The following is a 27,916-nucleotide window of genomic DNA, read 5'->3' on the forward strand; positions in this document are numbered from 1 at the left end:
AAGGCCCACTTGACTTCACTGTCTAGGATGTCCGGCTCAAGTTCAGTGACCGCACTATCATGGCTATCAGGGACATTAAGATCTTTCCTGTATAGTTCTTCTGTGTATTCTTTCCAAGTCTTCTTAATCTCATCTGCTTCTGTTAGGTCCCTGCCTTCTTTGTCCTTTATCATGCCCGTCTTTGCACAAAACATTCCCTTGAGATCTCCGATTTTCTTGAAGAGATCATTCTATCGTTTTTGAGATTGTACCCCAGTACTGCTTTTCCCACCCTTTTATTGACTATGAGTGCTACTCCATTTCTTCTAAGGGATTCTTGCCCACAGTAGTAGATATAATGGTCACCTGAATTAAATTCGCCCATGCTTGTCCATTTTAGTTCGCTGATTCCCAAGATGTCGATGTTCAAACTTGCCATCTCATGTTTGACCACCTCCAGCTTACCTTGATTCATTGATCTGACATTCCAGGTTCCTAAACAATATTGTTCTTTACACCATCGGATTTTCTTTTCACCACCAGACACATCCACAGCTGAGTGTCCTTTCGGCTTTGGCCCAGCCGCTTCACTCTTTCTGGCGCTACTTGGAAATTCCCTCTGCTCTTCCCCAGTAGTATATTGGACACCTTCCGACCTGAGGGGCTCATCTTCTGGCGTCATATCCTTTAGCCTTGTGATACGTTCCATGGGGTTTTCTTGGCAAGAATATTGGAGTGGGTTGCCATTTCCTTCTCCAGCGGACCACATTTTGTCAGAACTCTCCGCCATGACCTGTCCGTTTTTGCTGGCCCTGCACGGCATAGCTTATGGCTTCACTGAGTTATGCAAGCTCCTTCGCCACATACAATAAGAATAATATAATACACACTATATACAACAGTCAATAAGACACCCCTTCTCTGAATTACTTGAATAAAGTATATGGATTTTCACATTCACTCTTGTATACATTATGTTTCATATGCAGAATCCAAAAACAAAGTTACCTATAACTATGTTTTGCTGCATTTAGCAGCTACATCAAAGAGCCCATAAGGACAGCTACCTTTTTGAACCTTAGCCTGCAAACCTTTGCCTTTAGAAATAGGTCCCACTTGAAATCAGTGAGACTATTTATGTATGTATTTGTGGTATTTATATACCACTAAATATAATATAATCCCTAAGTGGTTCACATATAAATATTAAAATCACATTTGAGATACAATATTAAAAACAATTACAATGAGAAAAATACAAGGACCAGTAAGATGGAGTATCATGATTAATTTAATTACAACCTGGAGAAAGCCTGGGTGAACAAGTGCGTTTTCAGGAGGAATTTGAAACATGCCATATTTTCTGCCTCCCAAACTGCATGGGGGAGAGTCTTCCAAAGGGTGGGCAGCACCACTGAGAAGGCCCGTCATTGAGATATTACGTGGCGACATTCCATTAATTTTTGAATGACCGACAAGGTCTCCTCTGACAATCTTAAGCGTCGGCTGGGTGTATATAAGGGAAAGCAGTCTGCTAGATATCTTGGTCCCAAGTTGTTTAGGGCTTTGTATGATAATAACATAACTTTGAACATGGCTCGGTAACTAATAGGCAGCCAGTGCAGTTCTTTTAACACAGATTTTATGTGAGCATAGTTGGGTGTCCCAGTGAGCACCCTAACTGCTTCATTCAGCACTAACTACAACTTCTAGCCCAGGCACAAGGGCAGCCACACATAGAGTGCATAATTGTAGTCTAATCTTGAGGTTACCAGTGCATGGATCACTGTGGCTAGGCTATCCCTATCCAAGAATGGGTGTAGTTGGTGTACCAACTGAAGTTGGTAATGGGCACTCCAGGCCATCGAGGTCACCTGGGCCTCCTGTGACAGAGAAGTATACAGGAGTACCCGCAAAATATGTACCTGCTCCTTCAGAGTGAGCGCAACCCATCCAGAACATGCAAACAGCCCAATTCCCAGACGTGGGGACTGCCAACCCATAGGGTTTCTCTCTCATCAGGATTCAGTTTCAGTTTATTAGCCCTCATCCAAGCCATAACTATATCCAGGCACCAGTTCAGAACATGCATGGCCTCTCCCGATCCAGATGTCACAGAGATACAGAGCTGGGTGTCATCAGCATACTGGTGACACCTTGCCCCACATCTTCTGAGGACTGCTCCCAATGGCTGCATGTAGAGATTAAATAATATTGGGGACAAGATGGTGCCACTGTTCAGCTGCCATGGGGCTGAGCCACAGTCACACAATGGTATTCTCTGGAACTGACCCCACAAGTACAAGTCGAACTACTGTAGAACAGTGCCTCCAACCCAACTCACGGAGGTGGTCCAGGAGGATAGCGTGGTCAACAGTATCAAAAGCTGCTGAGAGATCAAGAAGAAGTAGCCAGGCTGTACTCCCCTGTCCCTCTCCCGATTAAGGTCATCCATCAGGGTTACCAAGTCCAGTTCTATCCCAAAGTTTGGCCTGAATCCAAACCAGAATGGATCCAAATAATCAGTTTCACTGAAGAGCACCTGTAGCTGAAATACCACCAGTATCTCGAGCACCTTATTCAGGAATGGGGTGTTTGTGACCAGACAGCATTTAGCATAGATATCTGGATCCAGGGACGGTATTTTCAGGAGTGGTCACACCACTACCTCCTTCAAGACAGTAGGGACCACACCATCATGCAATGATGCATTCCTCACTCCCCTCATCCATCTGGTCAGTTCTCCATGGCTAGCATGAATACGCCACGAAGGGCTTACTATATCCAAGTAAATAAGTTCAGAACTGCATTTCTCCACAGCCTACAAAGCTTTAGAGAGAACAAAATTGGCTTCCTATCTCCCCCTCTGGCTTACCTTTGAAAAGAAGAGCAAGAGAACCCAAGAGCAGGAAAATCCTTCCCTGGCACCAGAAGAAACTCTGGAAGAGGGAAAAAAACAACAGGCACCTTAAAGACTAACAGATTTATTAAAAGCTAAACTTTTGTAGACACAGTCCACTTCATCAAATGGATGATGTGTTATCCTAAATTGGCAGAGGGAAGACCAGAGAGGAGCAAAACTGACTTAGCCAGCGCTGTGCAACTGGCTTTTGCCCCACTTTCAGCAAAATGGAGGGCTTAAATGGTAAAGGAGATCCAAAGAATGAAGCATCTCTAGTGATCCCTTTTCTGATGCTCTGGAATGTAGTATGGCTGGCTTCAGTCATGAAATAGGATTTCACAAAGTATAAAAGATTGAGTATACTTATGACCCATGGTATATGGAAAAGACAGGAACAGAACAAAGAAAAACTCTGCTGTCACTGTTGGACTAGCTCTACTGAAGGACCTCTACTTGAGTATTTCTTCCACTAATTTGGAGCATCAGCATAATTACCAAGATGGATTAGTTGATAACAGAAAGATAAAGCTTTCTCTTCATTCTCATTTCTTACTATTTCAACAGCAGCAAAATCTTAGATGTAAATGGGTTAACTTTGTTTTAATCTATATCTATTTAATGTACTGGAGGTGTTCGGAATAGGTTAGGTCAAAGAGGTTTTATTGATCCAGTAATTATCTCTAACTTGTCTGATTTGTTTTAATTGCCTTCATTAAGATTAATTTAGATGAAACTCATTCCCTGGGGATCTCTAGTGTAGATTTCAGGTAAAATTAGAATCACAATTTAATGTTGCAAAAAGGAGGCAGAGACCACAGGCCAACTTGATACTGGTTAATCGGCCGCTAATTAATGAATTGCATGGGGGAGAAATCATGCTTTAATATTAAAGTGCTAATTAGATTTTTTTTCACCAATACATGAGGACAGTTAAAATAAGTGTTTAATTTCACTACCAATACATTATTCATAGTTAACTTCTGTGGTAGCAGATTGGTGGCACCAAAATGGAGAACATCAGTATAACCTTTGTTCTAAAATATTTTCTTACAAAATGTACCTGTGCCCCTCCTGACAGAACATGGATCACAGTTGCCAAAATGATGCAAAATACAGTGTGTGTCTCCTAGCTTCTATTGTTGTTTAGCATAGTTCTATCAGATTAGGTGTACTAGTTGTGAGTGGCTTCCTTCATTCATTGGTGTTGATTTTAAGCTTGGCTTAGCTCCCTTCCAGTACTCTCTCTTACCACTAATCTTAAATCATTAAATAGGAAATACAGTGAATTATTATTAGCATGCTTAAAGCACATTTTATGCCTATAGTACAACTGTGTTTTAAATATTTTTATAGCACCAATGTGATTAAGTATCTGCATTAGTACTAAATAGAAAAAATGATTTAGTGCTTGAGAAAATAAGGAATTCCAATAGTCCAAATGTGATTTTTGCCCTAAAGATATGTGTATCTGTGACTGTACACAGAGCAGTGAATGCTGAAGTAGCTACATAGTGGCATCCTACATAAGGCAAGTGGGACAAACTATTCCACTATTCCACTGTCAGTTGTAGAGCCATTGTTGCATCTTCATATTTTGTGCATAGATTTGGGAGTGGAATTGATTTAGTAGTGGCTGATGCTGTTACCTGATGAATTTCCTTCCCATCATCCTGTTATGCTCTGTGTCCACCCATTTTGTGCTGTGTAATAGCTGTGTGTTACACCAGACGTAGGAGTGATTTATTTTCTCTTATTTATAAGCATTGACAAACAGGGCTGCAGCATCTGGTGTCAGCTTATTACATTGGTCTTATTTAAACACACACATATCACACACACACACAACACATTGGTTTTAAACACCAAAAGGGAAAGGGGAAAAAAAGCCTGCAGGGAGTGTACTAATACATTTGTTGTTGCTGTTCAGTCGTTCAGTCGTGTCCGACTGTTCGTGACCCCATGGACCATAGCACACCAGGCCTTCCTGTCCTGCGCTCTCTCCCGGAGCGTGCTCAAGTCCATATTCATTGCATCGGTGATGCTATCTAGCCATCTCATCCTCTGCCGTCCCTTCTCCTTTTGCCTTCAGTCTTTCCCAGCATCAGCGTCTTTTCCAGGGAGTTTTCTCTTTGCATTAGGTGGCCAAAATATTTGAGCTTCAGCTTCAGTATCTGTCCTTCCAATGAGCACTCAGGGTTGATTTCCTTTAGGATGGACTGATTTGACCTCCTTGCAGTCCAGGGCACTCGTAAGAGTCTTCTCCAGCACCACAGTTCGAAAGCATCAATTCTTCAGTGCTCAGCCTTCCTTATAGTCCAGCTCTCACAGCCATACGTTGCTACTGGGAAAACCATAGCTTTGATTATACGGACCTTTGTCGGCAAGGTGATGTCTCTGCTTCTTACTATGCTGTCCAGGTTTGCCATAGCTTTCCTCCCCAGGAGCAAGCGTCTTTTAATTTCATGGCTACAGTCACCGTCTGCGGTGATCTTGGAGCCCAAGAAAATAAAATCTGTCATGGCTTCCATTTCTTCCCCTTCTATATGCCAGGAAGTGATGGGGCCAGATGCCATGATCTTAGTTTTTTTAATGTTGAGTTTCAAACCAGCTTTTGCACTCTCCTCTTTCACCCTCAACAAGAGGCTCTTTAGATCCTCTTCGCTTTGTGCCATTAGGGTGGTATCATCTGCGAATCTGAGGTTGTTGATAATTATCCCGGCAATCTTAATTCCGACCTGTGATTCATCCAGCCCGGCGTTTCTCATGATATACTCTGTATATAAGTTAAATAAGCAGGGCGACAATATGTCAAATAAAACTTTGTACTAATACATACAAAAGTTTTATTTGATCAGACACTTACTTCCCAAAGGCACAAGAGAACTTATCAGGAATGTAACTGAGATCTGAAGGATATGTACAAATATGATAGGTGAAAGCATTAAACTTTGTGATGCTGGACAGTTAGTTATATTGGATCATTCTTGGCTATTGCCAATAGTACACACACCAACTGTGTATGTGTGTGTTTTAATTAATAGAAAATATGCAGGTACATCTATCACATCATAGCTGCAGCTATCTTCAGACACAATAATGACTTTTTCTACAAAGTAACACAGTGTGGACTTTGTGAACAGAAAAAGGGATTACTTTATATGCTCTGAGCCCCCTTACATATGCATAGTACTGTCCACTGAATATGGAACTAGATCAGTAGGTTTCGAACTTGATAACTTGGGAACCCTTTTTCCATGGATACATGTGCTATGGAACTCTGGGTTGTCCCAGGAAATTCTGGGGCCTGTTCTAGGGCTAGCCCGAAGTTTGGAGGGTGAACACAGGTATATTGTACAGGGATCCCTGCAAGTCCATTGTTGTTGTTTATTCATTTAGTCGCTTCCGATTCTTTGTGACTTCATGGACCAGCCCACGCCAGCGCTTCCTGTTGGCCGTCACCACCCTCAGCTCCCCCAAGGTCGAGTCCATCACCTCCAGAATATCATCCATCCATCTTGCCCTTGGTCAGCCCCTCTTTCTTTTGCCTTCCACTTCCCCTAGCATCAGCATCTTCTCCAGGGTATCCTGTCTTCTTGTTATGTGGCCAAAGTACTTCAGTTTTGCCTTTAAGATCATTCCCTCAGGTGAGCAGTCTGGCTTTATTTCCTGGAGTATGGACTGGTTTGATCTTCTTGCAGTCCAAGGCACTCTCAGAATTTTCCTCCAGCACCACAGTTCAAAAGCATCTATCTTCCTTCGCTCAGCCTTCCTTATGGTCCAGCTCTCACAGCCATAGGTTACTATGGGGAATACCATTGCTTTAACTATGTGGACCTTTGTTGTCAGTGTGATGTCTCTGCTCTTAACTATTTTATCAAGATTTGTCATTGCTGTCCTCCCAAGAAGTAAATGTCTTCTGATTTCCTGGCTGCAGTCAGCATCTGCAGTAATCTTTGCGCCTAGAAAGACAAAGTCTGTCACTGCCTCCACGTTTTCTCCCTCTATTTCCCAGTTATCAATCAAGCTGGTTGCCATAATCTTGGTTTTTTTTTAAGTTTAACTGCACCCCAGCTTTTGCACTTTCTTCTTTCACCTTCGTCATAAGGATCCACAGCTCCTCCTCACTTTCAGCCATCAAAGTGGTGTCATCTGCATATCTGAGACTGTTAATGTTTCTTCCAGCGATTTTAACTCCAGCCTTGGCTTCATCAAGCCCAGCACGTCGCATGATGTGTTCTGCATACAGGTTGAATAGGTAGGGTGAGAGTATACAACCCTGCCGTACTCCTTTCCCAATCTTAAACCAGTCTGTTGTTCCGTAGTCTGTTCTTACCCTTGCTACTTGGTCGTTATACAGATTCCTCAGGAGGCAGACAAGATGATTTGGTATCCCCATACCACCAAGAACTTGCCACAATTTGTTATGGCAAGTCCATTACCATGCGATAAAAGTGAGGCTTAATTGTAAGTCATGCTTGAAGATGTTCGTGCAAACGTATGTCTCTGTATATATGTGGAGTATTTATCCAGATCTCATTAGAGCCTCTTAGGGCCAGTTCAACACTCTACTCAGTTCATTTCTGAGATAGAAAAAAATGGCCTACCCCCTAGAGTTACAGGAAGGCATAGAAGGGATGTAAGATCCTAGTCATGGTGTACAAAAGACCAGGAGTAAAGGGCAACTAGCCCGATTATTTCTATGTCAGAATTGTATTCAGGAGTATTGTGACTCTTTAGAGCAGTGTATTGGCAAGGGATAAACCTAGACTGCATTTGTTGTAACACCAAACCATAGGGACAGAGTGTGCAAGTCTGAACCTTGACTCTCCTTATGCATTTTACACCAAACCATACTGTTTGGTGTTAAACAGTAAAGTGAAACCTCAGGCTTGCACACTCCTTTCATGTGTTGAGTTTCTAAATAGATTTCTTGTTTGTTGGCAAGCCCCAGTTTGCTATTGTGTCTGAGTGTAGCAAACCATGGCTTGCTCAAACCACAATTTTCTCTTAAACCAAGATCCCAAAACATGATCCCAAATTACAGTTTAGAAATTCCAGAGCACAAGCTCAAGGCACAGCGCTCCTTTGCCTTGCTTATGTAAGATTGTCTTCCCCTATATATACACCACTTAGACCACTAGAAGCTTCAGGAGAGGCCTTGTTGTCCATGCCACATCCTGCAGAGTCCCATCTGGCAGCAACATGACAACAGGCCTTCTTTGTGGTGGCACTCACCCTCTGGAATGACCTTTACTCTGCAGTATGGGTCAGGCACTGACAATCATGTGCTTTCAACGATTATTAAAAACGTGTTAACTTTTAACTTTTTCTCAGTATTATTGTGCTCATATAATGATACATTGTTTTATAATTTGTTGTAAACCTTTTCAGGATTTTAGAAATGTATGATGAAAAAAAGTGTGTGTCTGTCCATCTGGCATTGCCATAGTACCAAGACAGTTAAACCTAGACACCTAAAATTTGGAATGAATGCTAAAGGGACCTTAGGGGCATGCACCTCAGGGTTATTTTGTTTTTAAAATGTATTAATTAATTTAAATTAAATGTTTCTGTGTGGTTGAAGCCTGCAGTATCATGTTCTACCACTAGGGGCAGACTTCCCGAACAAGCACATAACTTTGCAGTCCATGCAGTTTGAAGCAAGGAGAGATTAGGAGGCTGAGGGACACAGTTATACACTTGCCCCCTTTCCCCTCCTGTGGGGCAGGCCCCCCCCCCCCGGAAATTATGTACATTTGTTATTAGCATTGTACGCCACCTAGAGTGGCTGGGTAGCCAGCCAGATGGGCAGCTAATCAATCAATCAATCAATCAAATAAATAAATACATGGAATGGAACGGAACGGAATGGAACGGAATGAGAAAACGTGTCTGAGGACTTTAGGGGTACATCATGGCAGGGGCCATGCCTAGCAGTGCCAGCAGTCACGGCTTCACTCAGATGGGGCAAGCTTAATGTGTTCAACTCTGACAGCTATGTAAGGTTGCTTGCAGCCTTCACTGTATCAACATAAGGGCTCTTCCCACCCATGCAAAGCTGGGTCCGTTTATAAAGAAATAAAGAAACAAACTATGGCTTGGTGTTACCTCTTACTGCAGCTCTAGTAGGAAAAGGAAGAAGACGCCATCGAGGCAATCTGCCACCTTTGTCTCCCCCACCTGCTGCTTCTGCTTCTTCAAGCTGGGCCAGGTCCCACCCCTCCTCCCCTCACAGAGGACATTCCAGCCAATGGCCCTGTGAGCAGGAGAGGAAGTAAATTCTGTCACCACCATTATATCTTCAGATTGACTATTTTTTTCTGTTTAAATTATATATTACTGTAGCTATTGATCTTACTGGTATTTTAAAGCCCCTCCAAGTTCATTCTGGGTGCAAGAGCAGGGGAAATTCCTTTAAATACTGCTCCTGGGTGAGCTTGGAGCAATAAAAGGTGGTGGGGAGTATATCTCTACTGTCTCCCTGGTGAGAGCTGGATAGTGGGGGGTCTGTTGGATCAGGGTGGGAGCCTGGTCAGGGGCCCATAGATGAGCTGCTCAGGTGGATGATGTATGATCGTTAGTGACTCTTGAGGGGGGTTGGTGCCTACAGTCTGGTGGGGTCTACGATTATTGAAATAGGCTGATCATGTAGTTGTTACATCCTTCTTTGTATTAGGGATGAGTTTGCTGAAACTGTGGCATGTGGAGGTCGTCCTGATGACAGTAGTTATGGGAAGAGGGAGATGTGACATGATGAGAGGGTTGATCAGAGGAAAAGTGGCTATAGATGGTTGGAGGCCATCCTCCCTTTGAATACCCCCTCTAACGTCCACATATCTAGTTGTTCAGCTATTGTGCTGCTGTTGTCTAATGCCAGGGTGGTCCATAATAATGTCAGTATTATCCATGATGGAATCAAAGATGAGAAAGCTAACCTGGCATGTATTACTAAGACCTGGGTGGGCAATCTGGGTGGTGCTGACCCTATATAACTGATACGTCAACAAGGCTGTGTGTGCGCGCGTGCGCGTACGCACGCATGTGCAGAGTCACTGTGATCCATAGAGATACCATCTTCATCAGAAAACCTCTTCCCCCTGGAGCAGGTGATGAGGTCCTGTAACTGCATTTGGACCCAAAAGACCAATTGGGGCTGCTGTCAGTGTAGGATGTGGACAAACATGTAGCAGTTTGGCCCCCCCATGTCTTCTTCACCCTTTTCCATCATGGCTGATTTGAGGAAGCTGAGGGTGTTTGACTGGGTGGTGAAGTGGTGAACGCATCATTGCATAAGTCCCCTGCTGCCCTTAAGGAGACAGTGACATGACCACTCCTGAAAAATGCCTTCCTGGAGGTTTATAATAACTATTGCCTGGTGGTGAGCACCCTTTTGGGGCATGGTGCTTGAGAAGGTGACAACAACTGAACTACAGATGTTCCTGGAGGATACTGATTAGACCCATAACAGTCTGTGATCCAACCCAGTTATGGGATGGAATTGGCCTCTGACATCCTGATGAAAGACCTTTATTGGGAGAGGGAAGGAAGGAGTGCAACTCTGTTACTCTTACTTGATCTCTAAGTGGCTTTTGATACCATTAATCATGGTATCCTCCTGGATCTACCCTGTGAATTAGGGATTGGGAGTTGGGGACATTGTTTTATGGTGGTACCACTTCTGTCTACAGGGCAGGTTCCAGAGAATAGCATTGGGGGATTGCATGCCCCCCTTGCAGTCTTGCTGTGGGGTACCTCAAGGTACCATCTTGTCTCCAGTACTATTTAAGTATCCATAAGAAGCCACAGGGCACATTCATTAGGGGATTTGGTGCCATCAGTATGCTGAAACACCCAGCTCTATTTTTCCATTACATCTGAATCAACAGAGGCTGTGTATGACCTAGATTGGTGCTTGAATGCAATGGTGAGCTGAATGAGGGACAATAAGCTGAAGCTGAATCCCAGTAAGATGGAGAAACTGTGAATGAGTAGTTCCAAGTCCAAGAATTACCAGCTCTGGATGGGGTTGCATTCCCCTGAAGGAACAGGTTCTTAGTTTCAGTGTGCTCCTGGATCCACTGCTGTCATTGGAGGCCCAAGTGACCTCTCTGGCTAGGAATGCCTTGTTGTTGTTGTTGTTCAGTTGTTCAGGCGTGTCCGACTCTTCGTGACCCCATGGACCATAGCACGCCAGGCCTTCCTGTCCTGCGCTCTCTCCCGGAGCGTGCTCAAGTTCATATTCATTGCATCGCTGATGCTATCTAGCCATCTCATCCTCTGCCGTCCCCTTCTCCTTTTGCCTTCAGTCTTTCCCAGCATCAGGGTCTTTTCCAGAGAGTTTTCTCTTTGCATTAGGTGGCCAAAATATTTGAGCTTCAGCTTCAGTATCTGTCCTTCCAATGAGCACTGTCAGCTTAAGATGGTACACCAGCTGTGCTCCTTCCTGGACAGGGGTAACAAAACCACTGTGATCCATTCATCAGTAACCTCGAGATCGGATTATTGTAATGCACTCCAGTGGGGCTGCCCTTAGGACTGGTTTGGAAGCTGCAGCTTGTGCAGAATGCAGTGGCTATCTTAGTGTGCCTTACTGTGCACACGTTATGCCCGCACTAAGGGGTCTACACTGGCTATCAGTATGTTACTGAGCTAGGTTTAAGCTGTTGTTATTGGTATATAAAGCCCTATACAACTCAGGACCGGGTTACCTCAAGGAACATCTCACCCTATGCCAACCTCCCAGGCCACTATAATCTTCAGGGAGGTCCTATTGTCTATGCCACAGCCTACGGATTTCTGTTTGGTGGCGATAGGGAGATAGGCCTTCTCTGTGCTGGTGCCCACCCTATGAAATAATCTTCCCTCTGTGGTATGCCAGGCCTCAATGCTGGTGTGTTTTAGGGATTTATTGAAAATGTATTTCTTTGGCTTTCCTCTTCCCTTAATCTTCCTTTGAATTAGTCTCTAATATAGTACTATTTATTGTATGGTAGTCTTTTGTAAACTGCGTTGGGCTTCATGCAAATGAGAAGCACTATAAAAGTATTGATAATAGTAATAATAGTAGTGTAGATAATCATGTTGCCTAGATGTCTCCTTGTGAAATTTGAGACTTACTATAGAGGATCAAAGACATGGGCATGCGTGGGAGAAATAAGTTAAATTGAAAGGGGATCAGGCCTTACTCCATTACTTAAGAAAGCATTAATACTCACTGCTTAAATTACCAAACAAAAGATGCAACTTATTTATTAGAAAAAATTGACACTCTTAATTTTTACTCTGCCAGATAACCTTTTTCTACCAAGCACTAGCTTGAGGCTGCCTCTCCTTTCTTGCTTACATTTTAATTAGTGCAGGAAATGGGATAGGTCAACTCTAGAGCTTTCTGCCTGCTTTATCAGTTCTATTTCTAACAGTGTGACACATAGATTATATGGCACTATGAACTTGAAGCCTCAGACTCGCATCAAACTATTGAAACTGAATGTCTGCTCCTGTTTTCTCATAGAAGATGAATTAACACAAGGATGGCCAGCGGACGCTCAGGTTTCACTTGAAGATATGGCCTGGAATCACAGTAAGATATTTAGTGAAATTGACTTATGTGTAAACTGTGTTAATATACGCATAAGAAAAATTCTACTGGAACACCAAGGATCTATCTAGTCCAGTAGCCTGTTTCTAAGAGTGGCCAGCCAGATGCTTTTGGGAAACCCGGAAGCAGGGTGTGAAGACAATAGCCTTCCCCTGCTGTTTGCAGCTCAGATACTGGTATTCAGAGTTATACTGCCTCTGAAGCAGAAGCTTCCATTTATCTGTAAGGTCTATCAGTGACAATTAGCAATATCATCCATAACTTTATCTAACTCCACTTCAAAGGCATCAGTGCCTGTCACCACATCTTGGACAGCAAATTCCATAAGTTAAATTTTGTATTGTGTGAAGAAGTACTTTATTTTCTGTTTTGAATCTCTTGGCAATCAATTTTATTGGGTACCTCTAGAGCAGGGGTGGGCAGAAAATAGATTTCCAGATGTTTTGGACTTCAGCTCCCAGCATTCTTGACCATTGACCATGCTGGCAGAGGCTTCTAGGAGTTGAAGTCCAAAACATATGGAGATCTATCTTCTGCCCACCCCTGGTCTGGTGTTTGTGAGAGAAACCTTTCTCTCTAGCCACACCATTAATAGTTTTATAAATCACTGTCCTGCCCTATCCCCCCTTTGTTGTCTCTTTTTAAATCTTAAAAAGTCCCAAATGACCCTTGAGCATTTTGATTGTACTTTTTCTGCACTTTTTCAGTTCCACGACACCCTTTCTGAGATGGCCTGTCTGCACCGTTCAGAGTATTTACACCTGTGCCACACACTGACATAAATGTATTACAATGCTGGGTTTTTCCCCCAGTCCCTTTTCTAATGATCCATAGCATGATATTTGTCTGATGTGGGTTGAGATGCTGGTTGCTAGGCAATCTTTTGGTTAATAGTATGAAATATACAGAAGTTGCTTGTCAGTGAGTGCTGCGAGTTGTAATCATGCAAACAGATGCAAGAAGAAAGGCATTGATGTAAGGGATAAGTCACAAGTGCATTGAAGCCTACATATACAAATGTTTTACTATGGTTTTTTCCTGTGTAGCTCCAGTGAGAAAGCAATTTGTGAGGATTTCTCACATCTAGCTTATAAACCTCCCTTTTCTGTGAGTTTTCTATCTGTGCTAGCAAGGCAGTTTGATGGGAGAAGGCAGACTGACTGACTTTCACATGTGGAATATGCTGCATATTAAATGCGGAACATTATCCATATTGATTTTTTTTCTGTGCTTCTCAGCGTTAGAAGGCACAATATAGATACTGCAGTGTTGAAGTACTAGTCTAAAAATAGTTTACCTTGCTTCTATTGTAGAAATAAAATTTAATTTTCTTCTGAAATTTGTCTCATGGTTTAATTTTCTTAAAACCACATTTCATATTGTAGTATTGATCAGTTAGTTCTGCAAATGGTTTACCCTTCCACATTGATGATAGGTGCTGAGATAGCAGCTCACATATCCTCTATTTAAGCAGCTTTTAGGAAGCATTTCAAAGGTACAGGATAAATCATTGAAGTTACTGCATTTTGTTTCAACAGATGATAACTGTTATTCTCTCACATGCCGATGTGGTGGAACATACACAGTCTCCAAATATGAAGTTGACGATGTTTCACTAGTATGCTGTGACACTTGTTCTCTACTTATAGAGATTCTTCGATGACCCAACAATTTTCTTGATTCAAGCGTACAGGAGATGCAAGAGTTGGGCAGTCAATAGACTGGTAGAAAAATGCACAATGAGTGTTAAGAACAAGGTTAGGACAAAAAATTGTTATAAGTCCATATGAGCTCTTCTGAAAATCCATGCAAATGATGCTGTAAATGTGCCTTTTAGTTTGAGCTGTCCATGTCCTAATGTATTATTTTATTTATTAATTAATTAAATTTCTTAATCACCCATCTGGCTGGTCACCCAGATTGTACTTATTTCCTGATGGAAAATGCTACATATGTGAAATGGTATTTATCTCCTTAAGAAAATCTGATCACCTTTTCTCCATATGCCAGATTATTAAGAATAGTCCCATGTAAAATTATGTAATGCTTGCATTCAGAACTGCTACTAGTTCCAATATATGTAGTTAGTATCAGCACTTTTCACTCAGTGGTTCTGAGTGAAAAAAATAAACTTGATATGTGGCTAACCAATGACCATAATGATTTTTGTGTTCTCTGTAAAAGGTTATAAATGAAGGCATGATGCAGAAGACTGCTAATGAATGTAAATTATCTCAATCACACAATGTTATTTATTGTATATAAAATACATATCAATGAATTTTTTAAAGGCTAATGAAGAACTGAAAATAGATGACTGAGTATTATTTAGTCATTACAAATCCTGTGACTGTTGGGGCTTGCACGTAGAAATCCAAAATCAGTCAGAGGCCATAGCTGTAAAAATAAAATAAATTAAGTTATAGAACACAGATAATATTTTCCTATTTCTCCTATCTGATCCCCATTTCAGTTGAAGTGAGAAACTGGAAATGCTGTAAGCAGGACCTTACAATTACATATAACCATAGCTTTGATCAACTTAAAACCCTTGTGGTATGGGAGAGTGTTTTCCCCAATTAAAGATGCTCATGTAGTACCAGAGGCAAAGGATTTGTATAATATATGCAATGGATTAAAACTTTTATCTCTCAGCACTCCTAGTCAAAGGAACTGATCTTGGATACTCTTCATTACTGAAGCTAATACCAGAGGTGATTGGCCTGTGTTCCAGGTGGTGTGCTGAAGTCACTGACATTCCTCTGGAAGCCAGATACTCTCCCTACATCAATTAGTTGAGGTGTGGGTATGACAAGAACTAAGTGAACTAGAGGAAACAAGAAATGCAATTTGACAGCTAACAGTGATAAATTCTAATTGAACAAGTAACCCGATCTCGTTGGCATACACCCAGGAGTTGTTAAAGAGTTCAAATGCAAACTTGCTGATTTTCTAACAAAAGCATAACATCACTAAAGTCTACCTCCATATGGAAGGATGTGAAGAAGACATTAAACCAATTTTTAAAAGGGGATCCAGCATAAGTAAAAGCCTGTTACCCTAACATCTGGATAAATTGATGGAAAGCATTTAAAATAGAATGATTAAATATATAGAACAGGGATGGGGAACATGTGGTCCTCCATATGTTGTTAGACTATGACTCTCTTCATTCCTCACCATTGGCTATTCTGGCTAGGACAGATGGGAGTTGCAGTCCAACAACATACGGAGAGCCACACATTTCCTACCCCTTATATAGAAGAACAAACCATGCTGAGAAAAAAATAGTGTAGCTTCTGCAAAGAAAAGCCCTACATCGGTGCTTTATATTGGGAGTGATGCTATTTAAGTGTCTGTTGTGGAAGTGGAAGGTATTCCACTCACGCACAGGATGAGCCACATCACAGTATCCTGGAAAGTTGATCCAGCTAACTCTGATCCTTTTCAGATGGAGATGCAGCATGAGGGGAAGTGGGAACACCCCACTGTGTGCATGGTTTGTTGGATCCAAGCTGATATCTTGGGCAAAATGGAATATTTTTCAGATATCCGGTGTGTATTAATAAGTGACTGGGGAACACAAATGTGTCTTCTATGTAATACTATGTTTTCTGTACACCTCCCATGAAAAAAGGTCACAATCAAAGGTAAATGAGATTTTCCTATTTGTACTGTTCTTATATATGGGGGGGGGGGTTATACTCAGCTAATGCTTTATATATCTTTAAATATAGTAGTCACTTGAGGAGATCATGTTCTCCTGTAACATTTTAACACCCCAGTCCCTGTGCTTCACTAGATAATGAAAATGTCTCATCGTGGTAGTTTAGGGCCCCAAGACTTATAAAAACTGTTAAATTAACACATTTTAGATTGCAGAGTATACCTTAAAGCAAATGCGTCCTCTTATCAATCCATATGGAACAGGACCGTAACACCTGGAATCTGTAGAATTCCTGAGATTATCACCTTCTAACCAAACATGTCCTTTAGGTACCTAAGAAACATCAAATTAAAGAACGAATACGTAGTTGAAAGAAAATAAACTATTTCCCACTAATACAATCTAATTTAATCCTTCAGCATGCACATGCAATGAATGAATAATTTTACACTTTCCTAAATCAGAGATAGATATGAGAGTGGGGAAAATCCAAGTATCTGTTCTTTCACATGCTCTAAAAACACTAGTTTGCAACACAAAAAAATCCTCCAAATGAGGATGTAAGAGGTTAGGCCAATGTGACAGGGTCATTAATTTAATAGACTTCAAAAGAGGTCATTAGGATGTTGACTGAAAATCTGCCCTGCTGTCGCAGTAACAGCATGAACAGGGCAGCCACACACTCATCAACATCCTGGGGCCAGCACTAAGGCTAGACCTGTTAGTAGGCTTGTGATGAACTAAATGGTAATTGATTGTGACATCAATTACGAATAATCTCATCATTTTATCAGAGAGGGCTTGTCAAAGTTCTAATTAAGATCACAGTTCATTCTATGTGCAGGCAGGATCCACAACACATAATATTGCAATAATGACCATCACAAACGGGCACGTCTCTCCTTATAATTTGAAAATTAATGATGGTGACCTTATCACATGACAAAAACCTTTTACTGTCTATATGGACTGTGCTTGAACGATATTACATGCCATAGGTCCAGCCCTAAACTAGCATTATGATATCTGAGACACAGTAACACAACTGCAGTAGTAACTAAAAACAATGTTGGAGTTGTACACATTTGTCTAGCACATACAAGAAAGCCCAAAATACACAAAATATAAGGCTTTTGAAATTGTTACAAACAACCACAACCTCACAATATTTTACAGTTTCAGAATGACCTCTTCAAATTAAACAACAGGGAAGAAAAACGAGAAAGCCCGCAGTCCTAAGTATACTTTCTAGTGAGTAAGCCCCATTGAACACAGTTATTTGTGTAAGCATGTATAAGGTTGTACTGTAAATATATGTAACTGTCACAGCCAACATATTCCTTCCACCTAGATCTAGTCTTCAGGTGAGTTAGGTTGCAATCTTATGCATGTTTAGACTGAACTAGTCCTACAACTGCCAGCATTCTCCAGGCAGCATACTGGCTGGGGAATGTTGGGAGTTGTAAGACTTTTTTCTGTCTAAACATGCATAGGATTGCACCTTTAAAGGTTTTTAAAAAGACAAAAGGCTTATGAAATTTCACATTGGTGCTTAATCCAGGAATAGCAACCACTAGTCTTATCACATTTATATCCGGACAGAAGAGAGACTAATTCCAACACTGAAGTACCTGGAACTGACAAAGGGGCTGTTCAAATATTATTTGGCCCCCAGAACTCTACTTGGGGTAAGATCAGGAGTTATCCGGCTTGTGAATTCTACCCACCAGAGGGAGAAGGTAATGAGTGAACCAGGAAATCCTGAGTTTATTTGAATAGGGTCTATCCTGACCTGTGACAGATCCTGGATGCCAAAGAGGCCCAAAGTCTGTATATCACTTCTTAAAATGTTTAACTCTGCAGGTCTTCAGGTCTCACTGTTCCTTACTCAGGAATATTATGTTCAAGCAGTTGCAGTACCAAGTGGTAATAAGGCCCATCAGCAGGTCAGAGTATCTGAACAATCCAAGGGCAAAAATACATATATAATCCACATGATTTAAAAGAGAACACAAAGTCAGTTATGTAAGAAAAATGCAGAAGTAGAATGAAAATTCAGCTAAAACTGAGTTAAAGATAGAAAATATTATTAGGTGGGCACAAGATATTACTTTTTGTTCCAAAGGAAGTTACCACTCCATTGCAACTTACTGAGCAAAGCTAACCTCTCATCAAAGTATTTGGCTAGCAGTAATTGCTCTACGTTGCTGCACCAAAGGAAAACAAACACATATTCTTTTAGATCCCACAAGCCTTTGCCCTAAAATTTGGGAGCTTGTCTGCTGCAAGTTCAGGTATGACAAATGATTATATATGATGCAGATATTTTTGAATCAATACAAAAGCATTTTGATGCATTCAGATTTTCTTTTAAAAATACAAGCTGTGGGGTGGGGGACTCAGTCTAGACTGGGAATGTGGTGTGTGGTAGTGGAGGACTTAACCCTTTCCACTGCAGTATACTTCTTCTGAAAATTGTCCACTCCCTAAGCCTGACTAGAAAAACATGGGATGGGTACAGCCGATGCTACATTATGTTTTTTCAAGAGGGGCACCTAGCAAGAGGGGCACCTAGCATTATGTTTTTTCAAGAGGGGCACCTAGGGTCCAGGAGGTTGTAAATTCCTCCTTGAGAGAGGGAGTGGTGCCTGCTGCTTTAAAAGAGGCAGTAATTAGACCACTCCTGAAAAAGCCTAACCTGGACCCAGAGGATGTTAACAATTATAGGCCAGTGGCCAACATCCCCTTCCTGGGCAAGGTGCTTGAGCGGGTGGTTGTAGAACAGCTCCAGGCACTCTTGAATGAAACGGATTATCTAGATCCATTTCAATCGGGCTTCAGGCCTGGTTTTGGAACGGAAACTGCCTTGGTCGCCCTGTGGGATGACCTCTGCCGGGACAGGGACAGGGGGAGTGCGACCCTGTTGATTCTCCTGGACCTCTCAGTGGCTTTCGATACCATCGACCATGGTATCCTTCTGGATAGGTTGTCTGGGTTGGGAGTTGGAGGCACTGCACTACAGTGGTTCCGCTCCTACTTGGATGGCCGATTCCAGAAGGTGGTGCTGGGGGATTATTGCTCTGTGCCATGGCAATTGTGCCATGGGGTTCCACAGGGCTCTATTCTATCCCCCATGCTGTTTAACATCTACATGAAACCGCTGGGGGAGGTTATCCGGAGGTGTGGGCTGAGGTGCCATCAATATGCGGATGACACCCAGCTCTACCTCTCTTTCTCATCAAAACCAGGTGAGGCAGTGGCTGTTCTGAACCAGTGCCTGGGCACGGTAATGGACTGGATGAGGGCTAATAAACTGAAACTCAATCCAGACAAGACGGAGGTACTGTTAGTGGGTGGTTCGTCTGCCCGGCTAGGTGATATTCAACCTGTTCTGGAGGGGGTTGCACTCCCCCTAAAGGATCAGGTTCGTAGTTTGGGGGTGCTCTTGGATCCAGAACTGTCACTTGAGGCACAGGTGAACTCAGTGGCACGGAGCACTTTTTATCAGCTTAGGCTGGTATACCAACTACGCCCTTATCTGGACAGAGATAGCCTAGCTACAGTTATCCATGCTCTGATAACTTCTCGTCTGGATTACTGCAATGCGTTATACGTGGGGCTGCCTTTGAAAACGGTCTGGAAACTTCAGCTGGTCCAAAATAGGGCAGCAAGATTGTTAACAGGGACTGGCCTGCAAGCTCATATTACGCCAGTACTTTTCCAGCTGCACTGGCTGCCAGTCCATTTCCGGGCCCGATTCAAAGTGCTGGTGTTAACATTCAAAGCCCTTAACGGCTTGGGGCCAGGTTACCTGAAGGATCGCCTCCTCCCATATGTGCCTGCCTGGACCTTAAGATCATCATCAGTGGCCCTTCTCCGTGAGCCCCTGCCAAAGGAAGTGAGGCAGGTGGCTACTAGGAGGAGGGCTTTTTCTGCTGTGGCACCCCGGCTCTGGAATGAGCTCCCTAGTGAGGTTCGCCTGGCGCCTACATTGTACTCCTTTCGGCGCCAGGTGAAGACCTTTTTATTTTCCCAGGCATTTTAGCTTTCTAAATTTTTATCTTTGCTGTTTTAAATCTGTATTTTAAACTCCTGTACTGCTGCTAGGTTTTATTGTGGTTGTATTGTTATATTGTGGTTTTAATGTTCTATATATTTTAAATTGTTTTATTGTGTGTTGTTTGGTTTTAGTTTTTGTGAACCGCCCAGAAAGCTTCAGCTATTGGGCGGTATAGAAATGAAATAAATAAATAAAATAAAAACTTCAGAGTAGTGATTTTCAGGGGAGAAATGGTGTGGGAGGAGGAATTAATACCCTTTCCCCATGCTACAGCCCTGATCTAGATTGGGTGGATGGGGGGACACAGCTGTTATTTTTAAATCAAGCAAGCAAGCAATCAATTCCAATCATGGATTTAAGGCCATCTAATTTGGCCTTAAATCTGAGCTTTAGACTGTACTGATTCCCATTTCAACCATAGGCCCCCTCATGTGTTAATTGTGTTCATATCGAAGGGGCAAAGGGGCCATGCTGCTGGATCCTATTTCACAAGATATAGATGGGTATCTTTGAAGTTGAGTCTGTAGGTAAGGTTAATGCACTTAAGAAGAATACCATACCTTGAATTGTTTATGTCATACATGGGATTCCTTTACTTATACCTGGCAAATATTTCCAAAAGCTGAATGCTGCGTCTCGCAAATTGGGGGGGGGGGGGCCCTCTCCACCAAGAATATCTTTGAAAAGGATGCAACTCCCAATTAAACAAGGTGGGTTTGGCTTTCCAGATCTTGCTATGTATCATCGGGCTTATCTGCTGACCTGTACTAAATTTAGGTCTTTCCACTAAGATTTTTTTTCCACCTTGGTCAGTTTTGGAATCTTCCTGTCTGGAGCCTCTCTCCAAATGGATAGCATTAGGATTTTGGCATATGAAGGTGGGCAGGATTCCTCCCACAATTTTGGCAGTTAGAGAGGTGTGGTGTATAATTTTATGCCAATTACAGTTTGATCCATTTTCCCATGCCAAATTGACTCTATGAGGAAATCCCTATTTAAGAATTGAAAAGAAAATGTTTTTGTGGCAGACCTGGAAAGATAAGATGATTTTTACTTTGGATCAATTATTGGGTGCTGATGACGACTTTTTGCCATATTTGGCTCTGTAAGATAAATTTGATTTGCCTGCTATACTGAATGGCAATACTTGCAATTGCCATTGCAACATTGGTTAGAATCTAGATACAGTCCTGCTGCTTTCACAGCTTCGGAGTCCCCTTTCTCATTGGAAATACTTATTGATGCTGATCAGGTACATCGACCCATGATTCATATTTATAAATACTTATTATCAGTGAATAAATATGATACACAGGTTCTTAAGCAGGAATGGAACAGGGAACTGGATTGTTCTATTTTGCCTAGTCAATGGATTGCTGCTTTGGCATCTGTATCTGATGTGTCTGTGGATCTTTGGTTACGTCTTATTCAGTAAAAACTCTTGTTTTGGGTATATTGCATGTCACAACATCTCTTTAATAAAGATTTGTCTAACTCGGCTAATTGTTGGAGGTGTAATACAGCTAATGCTTGTTTTAATCATATATTTTGGGAATGCCCAATAGTTTCCTCCTTTTGGGAGAAAGTTATCATACAGATAAACTTTGTATTGGAAATCTCTTTAATATTTACTGATGTACATGTTTTTCTAAATAATTTACCTGCTTCTTGAATTTAACACATGGTCAGCATAAATGGATGTTTCACACCCTTTTGACCGCCAAAAGACTGATACTACAACACTGGAAGGATAAATTCTCACCTCCTATAATGCAATGGATTGAAGACCTAACAACGCTCACAACATTCAAAAGACTGGTATCAGGCGCCACTTGCAAATGGACCTATATATGGATATTTAGTCTGCTTTTATTGCAGTTTATGTATAATCTATTTTTCTTTTCTTCTTTAGAATGTTGCAATAATTGAAACTGAGATCTTTAATGCATATAGATAAAGAGTAAACATGACCTTACTGATTCAGCTTCTGGCCCTGCAAGAGTTAAATAAAATGGTAAAAAAGCAAAGAAAAAAGCACTGACATTTGAAAGGATTATCCCCACACCAAAGGCAATTAAGGTGACTACAATCAAGTGCCTCATTTGGAAGTGGTCTCCTTTCCTACTTTTTGATTCTCTGATCACCCCCGCCTTACTCCCAGCTCCCACATTGAGGTTGCAATCTGAGAGGGAGTGTGTTAAATCCTTCCCACCTGAAACACATAACAAGAGCAGAACTGCATCCGAATTAGCAATATGACATGACTGAACAACCACAACAGTAGATGTGGGGGCTGCAATAGTACATAAATTAGCTGTACATAGGCACTTTCTCACCATCCCATCAATATAATCTTTTAAATAATGTTTTTGCCAGTTCGATATCACAATTTGCAAACTAAAACATAAAGTACACAGTGGCATTTATAAATTCAATTTAAGAATTCTTCCAAACTCTTCTGTTAAAATTGCCTTAGCAAATACTTTCCAAAACTCTTGGATTGGTTAAAAGGTGCCTCTTCTTTTCATCCCAACCTGAGCTAACAGCATGATCCTAAAGTCTAAGGCTATAATCATATACCTGCTTACTTGGGAGTAAGTCCCATTGAAGTCAAAGGGGCTTATTCCTGAGTAGACATGTATAGGATCGTGCTTTCAGCTTAGACAGTTGGCAAAATCATAACTACATTGGTTTAGGGTGCTAAGTGGTCTCATTTAAAAAAAATGCTTGAAGACGTTTTTAATACTATAAAGAGTTTTATACAACAAGAAATTCTGTTGACCCAAATGAGAACAGTCTGAAAAAGATCGCCATAATTCTATGGAAACTCAGAATTTAAGCCTGCTAAGCACAGTGCCTTATTTTAGCAAAGTGTTCGTTTATAGTGGCTATAGTACTTTCAAAGAAACACACACACGCTATGGAAATTCTATGCTTGTAAACTTTCAGTGGTTATGCTACTCTGGCTACGACCACTGAGGATAATGATTACTGGAGAACAGGGAGGGGAATCAACAGGATTGTTATAGCAGAGGTGACCAAAAAAACCCCTGAAATGTTAACAGCAGGGCCTGAAATTCAAATAGCATGCCAATTGAAAACTAGCACAGAAAGTGAAGCAATGTACATCCTTGACAGGGATCTCACTGCTTCATTTTGCACTAACAGCAAGCGGCAGATCAACTTCTTGCCACTTTATGACAAAAGTAATTATTAATTAGCAATGTTCCGCACAGAACCTGAAGCTCCAGCTATTAACGTCTCCCTTATCACTAGCGCAGAAATCCACGTAACGTAATCAGTCATTATTATCACTATCCACGTTGAGAATTTCTAGATCTCTTTTCTCCTAAGAATGCACTGGGTTTCTTCTACTAAAGGGTCAATGAAGGCTCAGGTCACATAAGATCAGTTTCTGCCACAAACATTTAATATTTGAGGCACAGACCACAATCCCTTGATCTGTGGAGACACACCCAACCTTTCTCCTTTGTTCTCTCTAGCAAGGCTGGCTTGTGCAAGTACACTACTTTTTATACCCCCAGGTTGGGGCAGAGAAGAGAGGAGATTTGAAAAACAGTTTAACAGCTTGTATGCCTGAGTCAGAGGAGAGCTGATGTGACAGCATGCCCCATGTGTATAGGTGTGTGACCTCACAACCTCCAGATTACCACCAGGTAGGCAACACTTTGACCTAAGTAGCGATAGATGAGAATTATGTTATGGGTGCACCAGGTCTTTAAAGCCATTGGCAGTTCTGTAGGCGCCTTCTCACATTTGGCAGTATCCAACGCGACACTAGCACCAACAAAAATTATGTGGCTTGACGTAAACAACCTCTAGCGCTTGCTGGTATGATGGTTTTCTGGGAAAAGCCATCATCTCTATAAGCGGTATTGGCATTGTGCTAGGGCTCGTTTATGCTAGAGTCACATAATTTACGTTAGCGGTAGTGCTGCATCGGATACTGCCTATTACCTTTAGAGTGGTGGAAACTGCTGTACCTCACTCTTGTCCTCTGCTGCTCGAGTAACATCCAAAGGTCTGGGTCATGAGCCCATCCTTCCACTGGCAGCATCAGCTGTCTGAGAAAAGAGAAGCAATGTTCGTACATGGAGGAGTCATGTTGTGCAGCAATGTACTGTAGGGCTTCCCAACGCTAAGGAGACATGTACCTTAGCTGGGTGTCTCTTCTTGCCATGTGAGGCCTGAAAAAGGACTTACTAAAATTCACCTAGCAGGGCAGCAACTGCTACAATGTTTTGTAAAAGCTTATTGTTTTGTTTTTATTTGATATCTTAAGTGTTTTGTATTTTGACTTTGCTTTATACTGCTTGGATCTATATGTGGAAAAACTAGACATAAATTATAAATTTATTCAAGGCCTACATATAATTATAAAGCCCCACAAGGAGAGCAACTGCTGTTTTCCCTATGACATTTAAATATGAAAACCAAGTATTCTGTCTCTCTATTTTTATTTATTTCAAAATAGTTTGCCACTCCTTGTTCCTCAAAGGGTGGCCAACACATCTTAACATCCCAAATGTCACAGGTATTCCAGTCTCCTCCAAGGATATCGGAGTGCTGAGTTTAAAAAGAATCTTTCTTTGGTCCTCTGTTACCTTTCATTTCGAAGGGTTCTTTCTTGAACTGTGATAGGAACTTGTCATGCCGCTGGACAAAAGAGTGAAGTCAAAAGAGTTCTCATCTATTCCTAGTGAGGTTGAAGTGCCTCCTGCACTGGTACAAGCTACAAATGTAATTGCTTCATTGCCTGAGGGTATTCAACTGACAAAAGAAGCTTTTGTGAATAAACCACAGGTGTTGCCTTTCTTGATTAAAGTGAAATATGATAAAAGAACCTGCAATATCAAGTAACAAATTTACTAGGTACTAATGAAATGTATATATTTGATTAGTTAAATTGCACCTAATTAACTATATATAAACTAAAGTGTAAGTACTAAAAAAAGCAACAGCTTTTACTGCATGTTTCAGATTGCATGGATGCAGATATATTTTACTTAACTCTTAAATTGACCCAGGACGTATTTTTATTTTAAGGCCACCTTTCAGAGCAATCACAGGGCCTGTCCGCACGTCACAACAACCCACAGGGGGTTAATTAACCTGCAGGGCCATGGCGTCACATGATGGGTGCCATTTTGAATATGCAAGCCCCGGCCAGTAGTTGCCCTGGCTTAGCACGTTGTGCAGGAGTTGTATGAGGATCAAACAACATGACAAGCCACGGTACCCTTCAGCTGGGGCTTGCATATTCAAAATGGTGGCCGGCGAGCATCACAGCGGCCTCAATAGTTAATTAACCTATGGTGACTTGTTGTGACATGCAAACCAGGTCATTAAGTAGCTTAAAAAACAACCACCATGTAACTTTAACTACATAAGTAATATTTATGTTTTTCCATAATGGGTCAGGGTATTTGCATTAAAAGAATCATAGGTTTGGATCCAGACTAAGTTAGTTGCACTTATTTCCCACTGATTTCAAATATGACTTAACTTAAATCTCACTGATTTAAATGGAAACAAAATGCAACTACATTAGTCTGGATCCAAGCCAGTTATTGCATTCTGCAGTAGGTAGTGAATTTATGCTTTGAATACACAGCTTTTTATGTTAATGAACTTATTTTATGGTGGGAAAGAATTCAGAAAGGCAGGGTGGGGGAACAGGGAAGCTCCCAAAATCAATCTAGGACACAAAACGATATACAGAAAAAGGATTTTTAAAATCACAAAACAAATCCAACACGCTTCAAGCCTATTGGCTCTTTCTCTGAGGAACTGTGTGTATAATGAACTTTATGGTGCAAGTCCTGACAGCACTGGAACTAGAGTCAGGGTGGAACAATGGGGCAGATCCACAGGAATATCAAGGTGGAGGCAAAGTCAGTCAGGCCAGGGTTTAAGCTGGGAACTCTAACCGAAGTAGGTAGGAATGCAGGGAGCAGCAGGCAGACTGAGAAGGCTCCACTGCCTTGTTCCTACGCGTCTCTGTTGGTTAGCCTACATGTTTCTCCTCTAGCCATTCACTGCTTGGCATTCATGCTGAGCACTGAGAAAGGGCTTCCCTGCTGCATGAAAAGGCAGCAAGGTGTCCCTGGAGGAACAGTTTGCTCTCTTCTCCCACTTGGGTTTCATGCTGAGAAAGCGGCTTCCCTTTCTCAGCACACAGCATGGAAATGCAGCAAGCTGGTCACAGAGGAGGAGATCGATCCCTTCCTTCATCAGTGGTAAGGGTCTGCAGTCAGCCCACTCTTCCTGATGATCAGTAAGATGAACAGCAGGAAACAGTTGAGCAAAAGAGAAATGGCTGTGGAGGGGCCAGACGGAAGAGAGTGGGCAAGGCCTGGGACGAGAGGCCCGCAGGCCAGATGTGGAGACCCCTTGGGCTGGAGGTTCCCCACCCCTAGCATAAGCACAAGAACCTTCACCGTCTCTGAAGCTTTTTAAACTGTGCCTCAGATGCAAGTTTTTAGGCATTTACCTACCACTGTAACTAATTTAAAACAGTAAATAGTAAAAATGATTTAGACTTGTTTTAAACAAAATAATTGGGGCTGGGAGCAGTCAGACATTATTTGTGGCCCATTCTTTACAGACAACCAACACCCACAGTTGTCTCCACTCCAAAATGGTAACTATTTTGCAAAATGGAATCTTCACACACCCCTAAATATAGAGATTCCAGAGGAAATCCTATAAAACAAAAGGATATCTACCTGTATATGATATTAAAGGCTAGAAGTACGTATGTAACAAATTGCTGAATAAGACCTATTCTCAGATTTGCAGACACGACACTAACTCTTCAAGCTGTGTTAGCTTTAGAGACTGCCACAGGATGAAGGGGGCATGCCATCTCTTCCACTTTAGCACAAAGTAAACATTTTTCTCCACATCAGCTCTAGTCAGGGCATTAGCAGTGTGCGGTAATTGATTTCAGTAGAGTGTTGCTGAGAAATGTAGTTGTATCTCAGCTTTTTATCACGATGACTTGCAAAAAGCAGGTTCCTTATTTACAGGCCCTATCTGTATTAAGTGACATTACTAGACCCTTCTTCTGTTCAAGTGACACAAGGGATTAGCATATCAGTGCCTTATGATATATAAACTGCTTTATTACCATTTTCCTGCTTGCCGTTTCAGTTTGTAAATAGTAACTGCACCAGCTGGACATATGGTAAATAAAATGTAATGCACACATTATTAAATCACATGCAGATACAAAAGCACAATATTAATGAGTTCATATATCATTCTAAACCTGAGTTGTGATCAAGGCACCTAATGACATGACAAAAGTATTCCCAATTTTGCTCCCAAGACATTTTCTACATCAGTTCTACTAAAGTGAACAACTTATAACTACATTTTGTTTCAAAATGTTGTTACAAATAATTACCAGATTAAATCATGCCAATAATTGTTCTTGTATTTTGATCTATGCTGTAACATAGAGATATTTAGAGATTAGAGATATTTTAAAATACGGTAAGCAGTATATAAATCTATAAAACAAAACATCTCTCTCCACCAATATATACTAACCCTCTCTTGCACTTGATCCTATAGATAGCTAAAAAGATATAAGAAAAAGGGCACTTGTTTAACTTCTGTAACAATATATTTTGGAAACTGAACCATTATATTTCTGTTGGAAGGGTGTCAAGAAGTGGAAAG

General features: G+C 41.5%; 2 protein-coding genes across 6 annotated transcripts in view; one reads left to right on the forward strand and one right to left on the reverse strand.

The window, feature by feature from the left end:
• DNAJC24 (DnaJ heat shock protein family (Hsp40) member C24) overlaps positions 1-14,589 on the forward strand; it is a 71,800-nt gene extending 57,211 nt beyond the window's left edge. For both annotated transcript variants that reach the window (XM_084853143.1, XM_084853132.1), the window contains exons 4-5: positions 12,393-12,461; positions 14,018-14,589. In XM_084853143.1, coding sequence (XP_084709269.1) covers positions 12,393-12,461; positions 14,018-14,142 — 194 coding nt within the window. In that variant the 3' untranslated portion in view covers positions 14,143-14,589. The remainder of the gene's footprint in view (positions 1-12,392; positions 12,462-14,017) is intronic.
• The window catches only part of IMMP1L (inner mitochondrial membrane peptidase subunit 1), a 57,743-nt gene continuing 43,639 nt past the window's right edge, over positions 13,813-27,916 (reverse strand). For 3 of the 4 annotated variants that reach the window (XM_084853093.1, XM_084853100.1, XM_084853118.1), the window contains 2 exons: positions 16,369-16,479; positions 13,815-14,876 (listed from right to left, as the gene is read on the reverse strand). In XM_084853093.1, the coding sequence (XP_084709219.1) occupies positions 14,808-14,876; positions 16,369-16,479 (180 nt within the window). In that variant the 3' untranslated portion in view covers positions 13,815-14,807. Of the gene's footprint in view, positions 14,877-16,368; positions 16,480-27,916 lie in introns of all 4 variants that reach the window. The other variant, XM_084853108.1, reaches the window with a different exon arrangement.

This window comes from Heloderma suspectum, chromosome 1 (assembly GCF_057233095.1).
Source record: "Heloderma suspectum isolate Gila_16-S chromosome 1, 16-S_ref, whole genome shotgun sequence".
Taxonomy (NCBI): Eukaryota; Metazoa; Chordata; class Lepidosauria; order Squamata; family Helodermatidae; genus Heloderma; species Heloderma suspectum.